The 21215-nt window shown below is 23.5% G+C and overlaps 1 protein-coding gene across 1 annotated transcript in view; it reads right to left on the bottom strand.

Moving 5' to 3' along the window:
• Positions 1–2535, bottom strand: part of Sol1 (CUB domain-containing protein Sol1) — a 90201-nt gene extending 87666 nt beyond the window's left edge. Inside the window, exons 1-2 of the mRNA XM_011498908.1 lie at positions 2512–2535; positions 2185–2254 (exon numbers count right to left, since the gene is read on the bottom strand). Of these exons, the coding sequence (XP_011497210.1) occupies positions 2185–2254; positions 2512–2535 (94 nt within the window). The remainder of the gene's footprint in view (positions 1–2184; positions 2255–2511) is intronic.
• Positions 2536–21215: the final 18680 nt, after the last annotated feature.

Below are 21215 nucleotides of genomic sequence, written 5' to 3'. Positions count from 1 at the left end.
AATTACAATTTTTCAGAATCTACTATAAATATAAAGACGATACCGTGAAATAAACATTTTATTAAATATATTTCGATAGTTGTTCATCATTTTCCAGCTAACTCGATAATAAATTTATTTATATGCAAAAGTGCACTATAAAATGAAAAAGCTAAGATAGGATGAAGGAGAGAGAGAGAGAGAGAGAGAGAGAGAGAGGGCGAAAGAGAGAGAGAGAGAGCGAAAGAGAGAAAGAGATAATGGATACTGGTAAAAGAACCTTTATATAAAATTTACTATCTGAATCTTAATATTGGCTACAATTGAGTTCTAAAAGAAAAAATATACGATTATTTTTAAAGTCCTGATAATAATCCTTTAGAATCGTTGGATTGAATCTTTTAATCGAAATCTTTATCTAAAGATAAATTAAAATTAGAAAAATTTTAATAAAATTTTTTTATTAAAAGGATTAAAATTATACTAAATATAGTCCTGCAAATATAAAAGAAAACTTTTTTTCATATACTTTGATTTAATGTACTAATTTTATGTGACTGATTTTCCTTGGACTTATATGTTTTATATGGATATAATTTATTGTTTTAAGAGAAAGTTGTTTTAAGAATATTATATAAATCAATAAAATATAAAAACAATATTTACTTTTTCTTATTACAACAAAAAAAAAAAAAAACAGGAAAATTCTTTGTTACTTAGTTATTTTCGTCATTTAATATTTTATTTCACACAATTTGCTAGTCGTTTATTAAAAATAATTGTCAATAAAAATATTTATTGAATAAAGTTTTATTAATTTATGTAGTTAAAATTATACATATATTAAAGAGCATTTTTAACACATACATCTGTGCACACATACCTGCATACAAATAGAAATATGTGAATTGTGAAACAGAAATATAGTTTTAGAAAGTAGAGAGTAAGTAAAATAAACTAAAACAAAAATTAAAATAAAAATATAACAATGAAAGATAACATTAAATTTTAACACAAAATTCTTTTAGAAAAAGTTGCATTTAGTTCAGAAGTAGGTAACTTAAATTTTGTAACGTGTTAGATATCAAATAGAATTATTCAACAAAAACAAATGATTATAACCGATTTATTAGATTATATTAATGAAATAAAATATCTATTTTCATAATGCATTTGAAATTTATCAAATAACAGAAAGAGAATACCAAGAGGGATAGAATAAGATAACAATATAGGAAACAGTAGAGTTATATAGGATATTAAGAATGAGCAATTTCGCCCTTCACAAGAATTCGTAATCTGATGATATAGCAATAAAAAGTGGACGTTTTACAGTTCCACAATCTGAACATTTATAAAGTATGCATTATATATTCTTTCTAAATTGTTTTTATTGTATTGGAATTAACAATTTGATTGATAATGGAATTTCAGATAAATAGATCAATAAGTTCAATTGGTTAATAGAAATACAGTTATTAATATATATAAGAATAACTTAAATTGGTATTACAGTAAAATAATTACAATAATTTAATAAACATTAATTTTTATTTTTTTTATTAAAAGAGATTTTAAAGTGAACTTAAATAATTTTTAAATTTTTTGGAATATATAATAAATAATCAATAGATATATCAAATGTTTTTATTATTTTCATTTGAAGATTGAATGTACTTAAATCATTAAATTTTATATATAAAACAAGTCACAGACAGATATTTCAACAAAACTGTATTTGCAATGGATAAATTTTGTGAGTCATAATGTTTTTTTTCTATTTTATTTGTTGTAAATAATAAACAGTAACACTATAACTTTTATAGGTTTTAAATTATTTGTTATGTGCTTGGCACAACGTAATCTTTTGTGAGTACGAATACTCAGAGCACAAATTAATGGAATGAAGCATCCGACTTTTTTACTTTTACACTTTGTATTTAAAATTTATTAAAATTTATTAAAAATTATCTATCGATTCGAAAAAATTTATACTTGCTTAGTAACTTCGTTAATTCTATTGTATATCATTTTCTAAATATTCTATATATGATAACATTTTATATAATTTTTTAACATACCCCCTCGCTCCCTTTTATTTTCTATTTTAATCATAGTATTCTAGATGTAATAATATTCTAAAATTTCAAATAAAAGAATTAAATATCCATTTTAAAATATTGAAATTTAGAATGAAATTATAACCTGGATTGACTGTTCGAGAAAGATCGAGGAACAATAGCCAACAAAAAAAGAAAAGTAGTCTTCTCTGCATCTGTAAACAGAAATCAACATCTTCATTAACAAATTATGTATTTGTAAACTTTATTTTTTTAACAAATTAATTACTTTTTAATAAATATTGCATAATATATGTATAGGAATAAAAATCACGTGGACACGTATTTCATATAATAAATCAAGCAATGAATAAACAATAATAAGAATGAAATTATTCAATATGGATAAATTCTGACGAAGATTGGCTAAAGTAATTTATGTTTAGTAAATCTTTTTTCAGAATAATTTAACCTTAGTATTACAGTCAAGTAACATAGTTAATAACTTTCTTTTCGTAGCTACATTAAAATTTTCCTTTGTTATTTTATATATATATATATATATATATATATATATTGCAAATAACTTTCATTTATAAAAGAATATAACAATTATTTATATTAATATACCTCATACATATTAATATTTTTAAACAAAAAACATATATCAATGAATAATAATAGGATCAGAAAAATTAAAATTAAAAATTTTGCATCACCACTGTCTAATATTATGAGATTTCATTAAATTTTAAGTGATTTTGTTTTAAATGATATATATTTTTTTGTAAAATTAGAAAACATTTGATAGATTTTATAAAAAAATTTTCTTTAATAGGTTTTGAATTTTAATTAATATTGTATTGGAAAATTTATATTCCGTTATAACTTTGAGAATAGCTGTGTGAATACTTTATATTTGTAAATTTTTTATATATCATATAAATCAATTTATAAGTTATTTTAATGTTAATAATTTGGTCAAATCATTTAATCTTCTTTATAAAGCATTTTTGTTCGAATCCTTTAATTTGTAATTTCAAAGTGTACATCTCTAATTCTCTTTTCCTTTTTCACTATTCCTAAAAGAAAAGTACTGGCTTCTATTTTGTAACTGGAATGAAAAAAATCAAATGAATAGGCAACGAATGAAAGTATAGTACCTGTCGAAAGGCTGTTATAAAATGGAAAAATAAATATATTCAAATTATTTAAGTTATTTTTACAAATTACTACAAAAATTTGCGTTTAAATAATAATTCGGAAGGAAAAAGGTGCTACGGTAAATTACAAGAATATCATCTTCAATACTAAAAATTTATTTGGATACTGAGAATAGATTTATTTTATTATCCCATCCGTTGAGTTTAAAATTAATATTTATAAAATTAATCATTAAAATCCTCAGCTCTATACAATTAAATATAAAATGTATAACAGGTATAAAAAATATATTTAAAATTATAATTATACAAAATACCTTAGCAAATAATTATTCAAATTTATTAAGAAATTAATCTAAATTCCGACAGGAATAATTAATTAAATAAATTTAAATAAATTAATATTGTATAAAGTAATTTATGGATTCATTGTCTTAATAATTTTTAAAATGGTTAAAAATTAAAATTGTAATAACTATATTTTATAAAATTGAAATACAATCTTCATTTAGTTTATATGTACACATATTTAAGTTAATAATTATCACTAATAATTTATGTTATACGATCTTATATATATGATTATTTATATATTATATTTTAAAATATACGTGTAGAAAGTTCTTTGTAACGAACAGTATTATTATATATTTTATAATCTTGCTTACACTAAATATAAGTTACTGAGAAGGAAAAAAACAATATATACATAAAAATATATATGAATAGATGAAGATTCGAAGTATGATGAAATTTGGCCAAATTCAATGAAAAGACGAAAAAGGTAGTTATACGAAAAACTGTAAAAGTGAGTAGAAGAACTTTTACAACGTATCATGGTAAGAAACATTCTTATTCAGGAAAGATTCTCTGTTTTTATTAAGTAGTGGATTTTAAGAAAGTTCACATAGGATTTACGTAATAGATATCCTAATGGAAATACGTAAAAACTACGTTTCTCTTGAAAAATGGTTAAATCGCATGTTCGACGCCCTTATGGTAAGAGGCATGTACTGATTAAACTGCATAAAACCTCTTGTGTTTTTAATTTTAACTTTCAGCTTAGCTATTTAAAAAAAATACCAATGATGGTATATATGTTTACATAATAATTGAAAGTATTAATATTCACGCACTATATTTACAATCCAATCCCTTTATCATTAGCGTTTTTGTCCTCCTCCATTTTCGGATTCTATAATATATTTTTTATTAATACTATATATTGCCAAGTTATTTAAACTTATATTTACTAAATTCTTAATTGCCAATCATTTTTCAAAAAAATCTTAATATAGATTTAAAATATTATACAATTGTAAATTGATTTAGCAAAAAATGAAAAAATATTTTACTCCATGAATTATTAAGAACTATCATTTCTAGTTATAAAAATTTAAATCTTCTTTAATTATAATTTAACATAATAAATTTTAATAGATAGAAATAAAATTAATATTTATAATAATATATAGAAATATTAACTATACTTTTGATATAAATAATATCCAATTAATTATATTTAGATTTATATTAAATATAATTTTAAGAATTCTATAAAAGTACATACTTTATTATTCATAATATAAAGTAAAATTTAACATTTTACTCTTAATAGAAAGAATTGAATGAACTGTTTTCGTATATAAAATTTATATATATAAAGTATCTTATTTCATTGTGCATATCTACAGTATTTATAATATTTGTAATACAAATTGCGGAATATTTTATTAGCTGGGATTAACTGATAATATCATAATTTGATTTGTAGGTGAATATAAAATTTGAAATGAGAAAACGTTTATAATTAAATCTACTATCTTAAATCTGTATCAAGTTTTATTTCTGTATTTTCTATTTATTATGAATTCCTATTTACGATGTCATAATTATTTATTTATATTTTATTAATTGATAATAAAAAATTGAGTAATATAAAACTTAATGTAATATAAAAATGACTATTGATAATATTGTATTAATTATTTATCAATTTTGTTTATAAATAATTTCTAAAATTTAAATCAGAATTTTAGTCATTAGTTTATAATACGAGCGATGAAAAATAGAAAGACAGTCAGACAGAGAGAGAGAGAGAGAGAGAGAGAGAGAGAGAGAGAGAGTACACGTAGGAACGAAAAAACGTCGTATATAAAGAAAGACAATACAAATAGGCTGAAAAGATTTTGTAATTAAATAAGGTTTGCTATGTGCATAATGTACTTAATATGTACCTACTTGAATATATTATGTTTATTATTTTAAATTATAATGTTAATTGCAATATCGTGTGATTAATGATACTATGTTTGTATGAAAATCTATGTTAATAAATGGATTAAGTGAGTTGTAGATGTACAAAGAAAGCGATGTAAATTTCTGTGATTAATAACAAAACGAAAGCTTTTCAAACGTACATATAAATGCATTCAACGTAAATAATATAAAGTTAAGAAACATATTGCACAACGAATTCCCTTTTCCTACGTTATGTTATATTTAGATATTACTAGAAACCACGGCGCTCTGAGTTAAAAAAATATTCTTTTTTGTCCAACGCTCGATTCAATAATTCAAGAAAAAGTAGGTCGGTAGTAAATAAGGTCTAAAAACAGAAGAAGCAGGTATCAGTTGAATGCCAGCAGTGAATGAATATTTTATATTTCGTGCAAATTGAAAAAGATTTTGCTTTTATTGTTCAAATTATTGTTTTGATCATAAGAATCTTATAATTTGTTGTTGGAATAGAACATTTTACTATAGTACATAAAAACAGAATAATTATATATAATTAAATTTTAAATATTAATTTTTAAATAATCACACATATTCTAACTGTATTTTATTGACAATTACTTTTCCTATTTTTTAATTGAATGATGTAAGAAATTGATAAAAATTAATATATCTAGTTTCAACTATATATATATATATATATATATGTAATATTGTATATTATAATTATACAATATATCAATAAAAATTAATAATTAATTCAAGTTATTGGAAATTCCAAAAAATTTCCAAATCATGTAATCAAATATTATAATTCTTCATGTATTTTTTTTTATTAAGCTCTTTAGGATATTAAGAAATAAATTTTTGTTTAATTACAAAAAATATCCTAAATTACTTCATAAAAACTGAAATAAAATGTAAAAATATATATTCTAATTACGTAATAAGGTATAATATAAAAGCATATATAAATAAAAAATGTTATGTATATCTAATTTAAGTATGGTATTATATAGTCATTTTTACAATTAAATTTACCTAATTTTATATAGACTAAATTTGTATAAAATTCCTAAGAAACGAATTTAGATATTAAGGACAATAATTATACATTAATTGTGATAAATTAATAATTAAACTGTGTGCATATGACAAAGTTGACATTGAATGTATTTAATCGAAATGTTATTGACACATTCTTAAAAGTATGTAATTACGCAAGTAAATTAAAATATTAAATTATATCATTTTTTTATAGAAATTTATATCATAAATTACAGAAAATAAAATAAAGAGAAAATGTTTTCTGATAAGAGAAAATTATAAGTAAATTATAATAAATGGCGATGCAAAATCTAAAAGAATAACTTGAAGTTTTTTCGTGTTTGATAAATAAATAAATATAGTAATATAATAAATAAAGTAAATAATAAATAACAATAATACTATATTGGTCATCTTCTTGTAATATATACCTAAATAATTATTATTATAAAGAAAATATAAGTGTGTAAAAATTGAATTGCTCTTATGAAGTTTAAATGAATAGTGATAAAGACGGTATAATTATAAGATAATTTGTGTACGTGATAACCAAGATCAATTTTGGTTCAGAACTTCATATCGTATGCATTGCATAAAGTGAAATATTGTTTGACTAAAAAGTTGCTATGAAATTTTTTTTTCAGAATTAGAGTTCTTCTATAACAATATTATATTATTTCATATATTATACAAATAGTTTTTCAAGAAGCCTGCATATATATCATTGAAAGTGAAACTGAAATAATAATATAGTATAATAAATAAAATTATATAGCAAATTCTATTGAATGTATTTGATATATAATTTTTATAACTAAAATATATATAACGAACAGATAAAAAGAATGTACCAATAAAAATAAAAAAATTAAATTAAATCAATAAACTATTTATAATCATAGAAATCATTCATATTGATTATTCTAATACAATCATATATTGCGGAAGATGTAAACCTATTTTAATAATTGTTTAAATAAGAAATATATTACTATTAACTCTCTGCCTGACTAAAATTTCCTCATTCTACTCAGCTATTCTATATGAATTCCTATCACGATATTACGTCTTTATTTCTAATTACAGTTTTTTCTTTTTTGCTTTCAATATTTCATTAAATAACGTATAATAAATCTATGAATAATATATGAAATAAAATTGATAAGTTAAAATATAATATCATAAATCGAAATTTAATAATATGAAACCACAACATTTTTACCTAAAATATTTTAGAAATTGTATTTCATAATGTTTATTCTCATGTCAAATGTAATTCTGAAATATAGAGAATATTATTTCTTAATTTTTCATTGATCAACTTCTTGTAATGACTTATTGAAATTAAATATATTTTTATTATACAAGAAAATTTGAGTAGGAAATATTTATAGCTTTTACAGCTTTATTTTTAAGATATAACTTAAATAATTTTACCATATTAAAGAATAAATATTATAAAAAGATAATTCGTTTCCTTAAATAATCAATAAATTATTATCATGTAATGGAACATGAATTGCAAGCTCATAAATGTACAAAAAATTGAAAAAATTGAACGATTAATACTATATTTTAATTTATTAATAACTTAGCTTAGCTAAAAGAATAAAAGAGAAAAATAGATGAATGTTGTGAGTAAAAGGAAAAAAAGTAGACTTAAGAATAAATTGAGCCAAATATAACTAAATAAAATATAAGCCAAATATAAAAAACAAAGTTAGCCTAAGAAATAAGATGAAATTATGAAATATCGCAATATGTAATAAAATAAAAATTTAAAGCAAGTTCGAATTTAACAAGTATTTATAAAATTGAATTAAATATCAAAAGCTTCTCCTGAGTTCTCACATATAGAAAATTCACTATTTATTTTATTAGTAATAGCGAATAGTTTTAAGTTATAAAATAAGAGAATCTAACTAAATGAGGTATTAAAAGCTTGTAAAATATAAAGAACAAGGACATATAAATTAATTTATTATGAAAATAATGATATATTTAATAAATATAAATAAAATATAATAATATAACAAGTACGCTTGTTTCAATAATATATCGATTAATTTCTATACATAGCAATAATCATAATTTATAATTATTTCAAATATATAAGTGATTCATTAATTTAATTCTGTAAAACAATAATAATTGCATTAAAAACATGTAAATAATATTTATCGTAAATCAATTTATATATATATATATATATATCGAAATATTGTAATTCAATTTTAGTTATTTCACATACTTTTTTTCCATCTCTTTTGTATTAATTTTTTTAATTTATGTTTAATATCCATCTTTAAGCGAGTATCCAACTTTATTTATTACTTTTCCCACAAGGACAAAAAGGCTAATTGTAAAAGTAAACATATCTATATAACTAATAAAGACAGGCTATAGTAAACCACTATAAGTCAGCAATTCATTTTAATCTGAAAGTTTAAGCCATCTTGGGAGCGGCAGGCAAGAGAGCAATAAGGCGAGGTAAACTTTAAAAACGACGCTTTAAGCTTGCTTATACATTGTCTATGATTCTTGCTGCGACGGAACTATATAGCAAGCAAATAAAAATGTAGGACGACAATAATACTCAGGAAGATCAAAGAATAAGTAGAAAAAAGTTATCATAATATATTATTTTATACAATAAGGTTATAAAAAACAAAAAACAAAAAACAAAAAAAAACAAAAAAAAAACAAAAAAAAAAACAAATCCAAACAAATGTTTAGTAAAAATATAAAATAAAAAATAGAAATAGATATGATATTAAAAAATAATCTTCCATTAGAAAATTTATGAATATTAATAACATTTTGTTTATAAACATAAAATATACCAAAAAAATTCATACAATGTTATTATAAGAAATGTTAGTACAATATTAAAAAATATTATATAATATAATATAGAAATTTCTATTTTAGTATAATAATAGAATATGTACGTGAAGGTAATGTGATGCATCGCATGCTTTAATATAAAATAAACTTAACATGTGTAATATAACTTAATTTAATATGTTAATTTAAACTAAATACATATAGTATATTGGAATTCGTTGTATTTTAAAATGTATATTATTTAACTGGATATAGAAAAGAATTTAAATACATATTGAAATATGAATGACCGCATCAATATGTCAAAATATATTTTAAAAATTAAATATTTGCAATTTTCATATCAATTGCAATCAATTTTAAATATTTTGTTTTTAAATATAAAAAGTCAACTTATAATAATAGAAAAACTTCAAATACGTATATACGTAAATAAAATTTTATTTGCTTATTTATGTATTTTTTATTGTATTTTTAGTGGATCGTTATTGTCCTGTTACACAAATACATTTTATATCGTATATTATATTGAAAAAAATTAGAACTACATTTTGTACAGAGATTTTTTAATAATTTTTCTCTTATTTCTACCATCTCTATAAATAAGCTCATTTTAATAATAATTCAAAAATAAATAAATATGAAAAATTTATTATGCTAATATCGAAATAAATTTATATTTAATATGAAAAATATACTATATTTCTCTACTCTACTATTATTACTCCACTATATTACACCACTATACTATACTGCACTCTGCTATTTTATATTTCTACAGTCGACAAATAAAAACTGAAAATTGTCTTTTGTACGTAGGATAAAATACATTTAAGAGTAATTGTCTGGGATAAAGACTTAAAACCTCCCGGTGATGTTAGGTGGAGGTTGTTGCTGGCAAGTGGACGAGGCAAATGCAATTATTCAATTCTACACACAGTATATCTTGGTTTTTACTTTATTAAATACAATAATATAATAATAATTAGTGGTTCTAGATGGATATGAATGGTGATTATGGGTGACTTAAATCTATGACGTTTCTTCATGCGCTTGCTAAGTGAGCGTGCGAGACGCAGCTGCTTTAGCCGTCGCTTTCTAAGTGTGCGTGTGATAAGTCGCTGTTTAAGGGCACGTGATGAGCCGCCGCTGTTTTATCCGTTGCTGATTTAAGTGTGCGTGATGAGCCGCCCCTGATGAGCCTCGCTTGTGTATCTATGTTGAGATACGTTGATATATGTTGGTATTATACTTTCGTTATTATCACTCTTAAAATACGCTTGCCACTAGCGCTTCTTGAATATAACTTTAACGAATTATGATTGTTGCGGCGTCACTGTTGGTTTATTAGATTGATTGTTAATTGATGATTAAGTACTTGTATAGCTACAGTGAGTGATAACTGTGGGTGGAATATTCGAAGAGAGAAATAGTTAACCCGTCGTGGTGACTGTGTAAATGTTACTACTATAGAGCGCAGCGCGTCAAGAGCTGCTCTTAAATATTCGCGTAGCAGCTTGCAACGCCGACAGCAGTGCCGGTGCCTGTTGCTATGCCGAAATTTGTCGTCACGTCAGAGAACGAAGCGCTGGAATGTTCTAAAAGCGTCGAAGGATAGGACAGCCTTGGAAGGTTCTAGAAGCTTCATCGGCGTTGCTATGCGGAAATATTGTCGTATATTAGAATTTAAGGCGTAGGAAAATTCCCAAATTCGCTGAATCGTGTTTACAAACATGAGTGACCGAGAGCTTGTACTTTTCCCAATTTTTAATTCTGCTTCAACTGCTTCAATCCCGAACATTCCATCCGCCATCATCAATTAATTCATTTGATGATTAGATTTCCTTTGGTTCTTTTTTTTTTTTTTATTTGGGGTTTGTTTATGTGGCGTTAGCGTGCACTTTGTTTGAATGTAGGAGGATGTACGGCTCCTAATTATCGTGACGTGGTGTGGTCGGTTGTTGCTTCATGCGCTTGGACATAAACAGCTTCTATTAAAGTTGGGCTAAAAAATGTATGGAATTGAAGAGGCGTCGCAGTCTTCTCGCGTTACGCTAGCTAAGATCGCCTTGGGCTCTTGTTGGCTGGTGTATCATACATCATATATTTAAATCTATCGTCACTGCAATTGATAATTGTTGGTTATGGACTGCCTTAAAGTAGAAGAGCTTCTCATCTTGTTAAGTGCCATGTGTCCAATGGGAGCCGCCTGCCATACCATGGTTCTGCAGTTGCATATGCAGTGTTTGACTGCTATATTATGTGATAGCTCTTGTACCATATGCACTCGACTTTTATTTTCATCATTCAACACATATGGAAAGGAATCATTATTTTGATATTTTTTAAGGAAGGAATTTTGTTTTTTCCCCTTAAAGTCTGGAGTGTCAGCTTCAGAGTCTGTATCAAATGCCTTTAGCATTTTCCTTATGAACTTTGTTAATAAATAAACTTACATTTCCCTTAAGCTTATGCAGATTTCTTCCACTTGATTGTCATTAAATTTTGAAGAAGTTAAGGAAGTAGTTATTAAATTGTTATTTTTAGTTCTTATTTCATCTAAGATATCATCCCGTGGAATGCCTGCATGACAGATCTTTTTTTTTTTTTTTTTTTTTTTTTTGTTGGTGTAACATAGTAATTTAATTCTGTTGATATATTATGCTCTGGAGTTATAGTTTCAGTTATTTTATCAATTTCAGGTTTATCCTTTATTGAAATAATATCTGAATATTTATCCGATAATCTACATTCTGGAGATGATTTTGCAAAAGACTTATAAATGTTATTTATATTTTCAGATTCTTCGGGATATATATGTAAAGCAGGGGGAGTTAATTGATTTTATTATTTGTATTTCAGGAGAAACAGTTATTTTAACATCGTCTATTGATATATTCGGTAAAACTTATTCATTGTGTACATTACTCTCGCAATAACAAACCTTGCACTTTTATGTAATTTTGCTAGTTGTTTAAGTTCGAGCATCAAGTAGCATTATCAAACTGTTATATTTTGATAAATATCACCGATATAAATGAATTCTAAAATGCTAGAGCAGAAGTTGATCATTCTTATTAAAGAAATTTTATTTTTTGTATAAGGATGAGTATTTGAATCAATTTGCTTTTGATCAGCCAAATATTTCTATACTTCACATAGAATACTAACTTATGATTTTTTAAAGTCCTGTTTTTTATGTTCATTTAGATTCAGGATATTCCCCTTTTTACAGCATTCAAATATAATGCTGTTCATTCCATGAATAGTTGTAGCTTTTAATTTGTAATTTCCTTCTATATGATATTGACCATAACTCTCGCATCCTTTGCTAACGATCTGAAGCATATCAAGGCTATACAAAACGGTAGTTTTGTAAATTGATGTCTTTTCTAGAATAAGAGGTTTGATTCTGTGCATGATATGAATGATTTCTGTGACTAGTTTGTACGTGCTGTTTGGGCTAAAGATTTGATGTCTATATGCGTGAACTGCAACTGAATCTCTTGAGTGAATTGACTGAGGTGTGAGTGTTTGAATAATCTCTAGTGTTTGAATCAGTAGTGTCCTTCATATTCTATAGACAGTGGATTTCCGTGGGGTTGCGTGAAGTTTTCTTGCCAATTTCTCATTAATGAGAGTGATTTCAGAGTCGGTGTCGATAAGAAGGCGAACTTGATACATAGTTGATTGTGATTTTACTGTAACCACTGCGGTGGCCAGAAGGGTCGTTGTTTGTCTTCTCCTGGGTGAATTGACATTTTTCCGGTCTAGTCGTCTAGTGTGCAATGATGAGCTAGAGTCTGTGGATGGAAGGCTCTTTTCTTCGTGTAATAGTGTGTGATGCCCTTTATGGCAGTTCATGCAGGCTTTCTTGCCGAGGCATGGGCTCGGTAAGCGCTTACCTAGACAGTTTGTACATAGCTGTAGTTTTTTCGTAACGACTTTTCTTTCCTTAATGATCAATTTCTTGAATTGTTCGCATACCCATACTTTGTGGTTTTCATTGCAATAGGTAGATAAGTTATGGCGTCGATTGAACTTCAAATACCTTTCCTTCTTATCGATCTCAGCTGATGACTGACATGTTCTTACAAATCTTTTAATGGATGTGTGGGGTCGGAAGTGTCCTCTTTGTTCCCTCAACTCGGTCGCGTTGTTCAGTGCTGTCACTTATGCTAACAAGAAGGTTTTTAATTGAGCAAATTTTGGGTATGCAGTTGAGTCTCCGAGTGATCTCTCCTACTCCGTTCTTGTCTGATCGTCAATTTGCATTAATACTATGTGAACTGCCATGCAATTACATGCATTTGGGATATCAAATTGCAACAAGTCACTTACTCTGCTCACAAATTTCTCTAAGTCCGTTGTTGATTTTATAATTTTGGATGAGATAGTGATGAGCTGCCGTATGAGTGACTTTAGTGCTAGTCGGGTAGTGTTATATTTTTCCATTAACTTGTTCCAGGCTATCGCGAAGGATACAGCCTTGGAAGGTTCTAGATGCTTCATCGGCGTTACTATGCGGAAATATTGTCGTATATTAGAATTTAAGACGTAGGAAAATTTCCGGATTCTCTGAATCGTGTTGAAAAACATAAGTGACCGAGAGCTTGTACTTTTCCCAATTTTAAATTCTGCTTAAGCTGCTTCAATTCCGAACAGTAATGTAAACATTTAATAACTTAACAAAGTTAATAAAGTATGAAAAATTTTACTTATATCTGTAGGTTGTAAAATTATAAAGGAAAAATCATTAAAAGAAAGTGGAAACACAAGTTCTAAAGGCTTTTTTCATTGACATTAAACAGACGCACATCCTGTTTTTAGCACTTTTTTGGCCCTTTACAAAGTTTCAGGGTATACTCTCGTATAGTACTTTATGACTTTCGGATTTTTTTAAGTGATTTGAACATTATTCATTATTTACAAAGAGCGTTATAAATATATAGAAATATTCAAGAAATTTGAAAAATATCTTTTTTTTATTTAAAAGTCATTTATTTATTATTGTTTAATTTTCTTTTCCTTTTCTTTATTTTATACTTTCTTGTGTTCATTTATTAAATTTCAAATTGTTAAATTACTCTTTATTTTTGTTAAACATTTTTTGCATTATTTTTCAGCTACTATGTGTAGCTTTGTTAACATCATCTTTTTTAATCTTTTTTAACATCATTTTTGTTTTGACAACTTTTCTTATACCTTAAAATTATACTTCCATGGTACAACCATTTTGGTTTCTTATCTGCTTTCTGCGTTTTGTTATATAATTCATTCACTTTTGCTATCTAAATATTTTTCTTTATCAATCTTCTTTTAATCTAAAATTCCCATTATCTCTCTCCAAATACACATTTTTTCTTTACTGTATCTTGCTTTTACTATAAACTTCTAATGCTTCAGAATATCGGTTTTCTTCTCTTTTGTTATCTTTTTTTTACACATTCAGTTAATTTTTCAGTATTCTTTTGATATTTAATAATATTACTCACTCCTTTGTATTAATTCATTAATTTGAAAATATTAAATAGATTCAATAACATTGAGGTTGTTTATTTTCTTATCTATACCTTGAAACTTTTTAAAAATTTTTTTTTTAATACCTGCATATATAATATATTATATAATATTTTATTTACTATTGTATCTATACATTGCTATGTTCATATTGATTATTTATACTTTTTTTTCTTCTTCTATTAATTATTTTCCCTTTAATATTAAAACCTCTTTATATTCTTTAACTAAACATATTCTTGATATTATGAAATATAAATATTTGAAAAATAGTCTCTAAAAATTTAAATAATATAATTCAATAAATATTACTTTTGTATATATTGATATCACTTTGGAATAGAATTTAATAAGTTATGTAAATAATTGAATTTAAATATGTATGATGTGTATATCTTATCATCGCATTATACAAGACAATACTAATTTATTATAAAACAATAATTTTTTTTTACATATTAATATTACTTATATATAATTGTACATAAATAAGAAAATCAGTGTTTAGTTCAGCACTACTAAAGCAGTAAAAAATAGTAAACAATATTATAAAATCGTATTATATATAAAAGTATTTTTCAAATATTATAAATTCATTGAAATTATTCAGTTCTATAAAATTATGTTATTTTATAAAGAATACGTTTACCTTTATTTTTTAAATAAAACAATTTATAAAAAGTATAATTTTATTTTATTTTAATTATTTTAAAATTACTAACAAATTTTAATTTATAAATATATATATATATATATCATAAAACTAAATATCATAAAAACATCAAATAAGACTAAATTAACCCGAAGCATTTTCATAATACGATTTACAGTAACTAAAAATTAATTACAGAGAGATTTGAAACTTTATAAAGTATAGACAACAAAACTATACAATCCTTTCCTGTCAGTGAGTACTTCAGAATTGTTTACGTATCCAAATAAATAAGAAATACGCTACAATGTGAGCGAGTGATAGAGAGATAGAGATATATCTAGAGAGAGAAAGAGAGAGAGAGAGAGAGAGAGAGAGAGAGAGCCAAGAAAGAAATACGAGAGATGTAATATTCGAGTGACTACTATATATTCTATCGACTATTTATACTACTATTTATATTTTTATATAATATATAATACTGTAATATATAATACATAATATGTATTATACATAATTTATGTATTATACGTAAGTATAATACATAATACATAATGTAATATATAATATATAATACTGTATTATATAATATTGTCACTAAGCAAAATGAAATATAATCAATTACTTTTTATAACTTACTGCATTTAAAAATGAATATATTTTGTAATTTTGCACATATTATCTATTTACTTTATTTTATATTACATTCCAATTTTATATACATTAACTGTTATATTAATTATATTATTATGTTATTAAATAAGAGTATAAATTTTGTTTGCTTTTTACTTTCCTTCTTATTCAATCTTCGAAACCATTTATATAAAATATACTTTTAATTACATTAATTTATATATCTTACATATATTTAAATATGAAATATAAAACGAAACGGTTAAAAAACATTTTTTTTTTAATAATGCAGTCTTATAAAAACGAATTTTTTTTCACAATCAAAAATAATATTTGAAAATTATTATTAACTAAAGTTTATCGGTAAATTTTATTAATATTATCAGAAAAATATTTACTATGATTTATATAAATTTTATTTAAAATTTATTAAACTATAAATAGAAAATTGTGCAAATATTAAAATAATATAAATGAAATACATTTAGAAATTTCATATAAAGTATTTATGGAAGCAATCTTTACAAAAAAGTTAAAGGATAAATGAACAAAAATACATATTTAGTTGAAAAGGAAAATAAGGAGTATATTTTCTAAAATATTTTCTATGTTAAAAGAATTGCATTATTATGCCATTACTTTTGATATGTGTATTTTTATAACATAGAAATATTTTACTTTATTTAAATAAAATAAAATTCAACTTGAGAAATAGTACACATTCGTACCAAAATACCTTATACTTTATAAATATTTTATATTATTTTATATTTTATATCATAAATTTTATAAAAGCAAAATCAGCTATTTTTGATTAAAATATTTTACAATAGAATTTATGTATAATAATATTATATATTATAACACACTTAAAACAAATGTAATTCGCAAATAATAATAAATATTATCAATTTTCTATTTATGCAACTTTTTTATATTATAGTAGAATTATCGTAACAGCTATAAAATACGATTTCATATATATAACTGTATAATGTATATTGATAATTGAAATTTTTATTTAAAGTATAATTTATTTAATCGAAAAATTAAATTTAATATTCATTTAAATTATATTAATTATTTTATTAACAATTATTTTATTCAATGTTGGATTATTTAATTATATTTATAAAAAGACTTGTTTTTGTATTATTTCCTTTTTTTTAATTACCATATCAAATTTAACATTCAAATACAAAAATAAATATATTTAAGGAACTATTATATAGAACATGGGTATATTTCAAAGCAGATGATCTTAACTTCAAATTATAAAATATAGATCTAGACATTTAGTATCAATATAAACCTTTTAATTATATTTATAAATTTATATTCTTAATAAATATTCTAATAGTTATTATATGCTTTATTTATTAACTGATATACAAGAAACAGGAATTGATTTTAATCATTGTGATGTTAATATTTTCTTATTAACCCGATTATATTTAGTAATTTATAAAAAAAAATTACGAATTCCTAATAATAATTTTCTATTTTTTATGTCAAGGAACATCATGAATTATCATGTTCTATTGAAATATAGTTAATAGTCTCTGGAAAATAAATAAAATCAAAACTACCATTGAATTCTCAGCAACTAAACATTTACATAAAAAAACTATGTAATTCCTGAATTGACAATAAAAATATATAAAAGAATCTGGCAAAGAAGATAATAATTTTTCAATCAAACAAAATTTCATAGACAAATAAAAGTGCCGAAAGTTTACAGTTGATTTATTTCAAAATAAAGAGACTGCTGTCATCGGTATTGTTAAAATATAATGCAATAAAATACCATAAAGAATTAGAGATGAATCAAACAATTCCTCTCAAGATGATACATAAATTGAAAATAAATTTAAAAATACTTAATTATCAATACCAAATTGTTAAATACAACTTTAATGAATGTCAATTTTTATTCATATTTAATGTTGCTATTAAAAGAAAGTAGATTCGTTATAAAAAAAAAATTTAATAATACTATAAATCTTATTCTATATTATCTGCAATTCTATTATAGTTCTAATTTGGTATATTTTATTTTTATATTTCTTTTGGAGATAACACATTTAAAATGTGAGACTTCAATTTGCCGTAATTTCAATTAATAAAATTTAGTTTTATTATGAATATATTTATTATTAATATTTATTTATTCCACTTTTTACCAATATCAATATTTTTTTTTTTAAGAATACACACAATTTTTTAATACTATAATTGTACTTATATAAGTAATTATTAATGAAAGAATTCTGTGAGTATTTTCATTAATTACTGAATGCGTATGTAAACGCTTTAAAATAAATTTACCTTTATCAAATAATTAAGTATTGTACACGAATTAAACTAGTTAAAACAGTTTTAAAAAATGAATTGAAGAATTTAAAATAGAGCATTATAATTAAAATTCAATGAAATTTAAAATTAAAATTGATATTCAAATTAAAAATTAAGTTCTACATAAGCATAAAATCTAATACATAAAAGCTTTATCCTACCTTCAAAAATATATATGGAAAGCTTTATTTATACAATCCATATATTAATATTAGTCGTATTTAAAATAATTATGACCGTAATAAGTATTTTATAAATATATTTAGTTACAATAAGAAAAATTGAAGTATTATTAATCACATAATTATGTATATTCATGTTAAATAAACATTAAATTTACGCATAAAAGTCGAGTTTTATATATAAAAAATAAATGAGTAATTTTTTATGTTGATATGTAAATTTTTATCGCTATAAATTTGAACGGGTAAATTATGTAAATTATTCCTTAATCTATGCAAGTACCGTAAGAAAATTAAATTGAAATTAAATATATTGAGTAGAGATAGTAATCTAAAAATAGTGTATAAATTATGTTTGTGTTTCGATTTTGAAATTTACAAAATATGACTGGATTTCATTATTTTATAATTTAACTTATATTCAATACGAATATCTAATACTATCTTTACAAGATTTTGTAGAATGTTTTGTTTTATTGATTAACGTTAATATAATTTCCTTTTTATTTCTTATAATTTGAAATTCCCATCATTTAAAAGAAATATAATGAAAATATTTGCCACTTATAATTTTTATTCACACTCAAAACACTTTTTCATTAATTTAAATGTATTTAATTTTATTTCAAGCATTATATAATGCATATAAATATGTATATAATGTAATAAAGATAATTTTATCTTACAGTAAATTTTTAATAATTATAGCTTTAACATTTGAAACCTTATCGGGAATTGATCAAATGAATTGCTACTGCAGCAGACTCAAAATTTTTCTTTAAAATTACTAGCCAAAGTCCGTAATTTCTATTTTAATAAATGTACTTACAAACTTCTCCATGACTTGTTTGTACGTTTTACTCTAGACATTCAAAGAAATAAAAAACGATAGGGGTAGGCGTACATCCTTTCGATCAAAACAGATTACTTATACGATAATAATAATTTTCACGAAAGAACTCATTTTATAGAAAATTCGTCGTCATTTTTAACGGTCTTCTTCTTTTAACTTCTAAACGAGATAAAGTCAGACTTTGGATCCCGTTTTCTGGCTGAGAAAACTTTCACAACTCCGGGCCTCTATTCATTCGGTACATAAACGATTTTAACAATTCTCTATCCAGAAGAAAACTTTGTTCGACTCAGACTGAAATCTCCCCAGTTATAAAACAATGATCGAAACCCGCATCCAAGTACCGCTTCACCCATACTATTCTCTTTCTCACTCGTATAAGTGTCGCGTCCGAGTGAATCTTTTCAAACTCCTTTTTCGACACACAGATTTTATGCGGGAACATTGAAAATACGCTATAAAAGACACCTTTCGTGTTACCTCAATATTCAAGTCAATCTCCGAATAAAATTTCCATTAAAATGATGATAGTGTCAGTTAAATCAAACTTTCACGAGTGTAAAATTCAATACGTAGAAACATTTTAATCACAGAAGTAGAATTATCTAAAAAAAAATTCAAACATAATAAAAATTATTCAATGCCTTAATACAATATAAATATTTATAAACATTTTAAGGGAGTTTTTTAATTAAGTATTTATACATTCAATTAGAATAAATTAAAAATAATTATCCGTATTCTTTGTATTGATTATCAAAGTTTTATACAAGAATTAATGTAAAAACATATATATATATATATACAAATATATAATAAATGTACATGCATATATAAATACTACTTACGGTACAAAGTGAATTTATCATTAAAGATCATCCATGGTGAATTTTTATTCTTTTTTTTTAATATTTTTTTTTACTTTTTCTTTTGACAACACATCTATCTAGCTCTATCCCCTGATTATGCCATATCTAATATGCATGTAATAGAGAATATTAATGGGCTTTTTACAAGGTCACAGTTTAATTTCTCACTCGCAATTATATGAGCCTGCCATGTAATATGCAAAAGGTTACTTGTTCTTAGATCTTGTTCATCAGCAACTCAATAATATTTATATTTCTCGTAATGATAGAAATTACTACTACATTATGAATTTAGTGATGAACTATTGATAATATTTTTTTTTTTTTTTTTTTTTTTTTTTTTTTTTTTATATTGTATAATAATTTTTTAGATATCATTTACAATTGTATAGAAAGTATTTGATAATCTAGAAGAATCGCTAGATTACATGCAGTAATGTTAATTACGTTCAGTATACAAATACATTATCTTTGCAGTATTGGTAATCTTCTATACAGTAGTCATAATTATCACGTCTAGTCTAAAGTAAATTTTTTTTATTGAATATAAATTATTGCCCAAATATTAATTATTATTCATATATATGTATATATATATTCACATAGATAGCTATATGTACTAATACCTTAAGTACTTATTAATTACATTCATTGAAGAAATTATTAAATTATTATGTAGTATAAACAATAAGATACATTAGTAGTTTCATTTCTGATAGAAAAAATATATTATAATTTACATTAAATAATCGTTTATTATTTATCCATTTTATAGATTAAATAAAATATTAAACAAAAAAATAAAATTAACTATTTC

Source organism: Ceratosolen solmsi, unplaced genomic scaffold (genome assembly GCF_000503995.2).
Source record: "Ceratosolen solmsi marchali unplaced genomic scaffold, CerSol_1.0 scaffold30, whole genome shotgun sequence".
NCBI lineage: Eukaryota > Metazoa > Arthropoda > Insecta > Hymenoptera > Agaonidae > Ceratosolen > Ceratosolen solmsi.
This window is presented reverse-complemented; position numbering and strand designations above follow the sequence as displayed.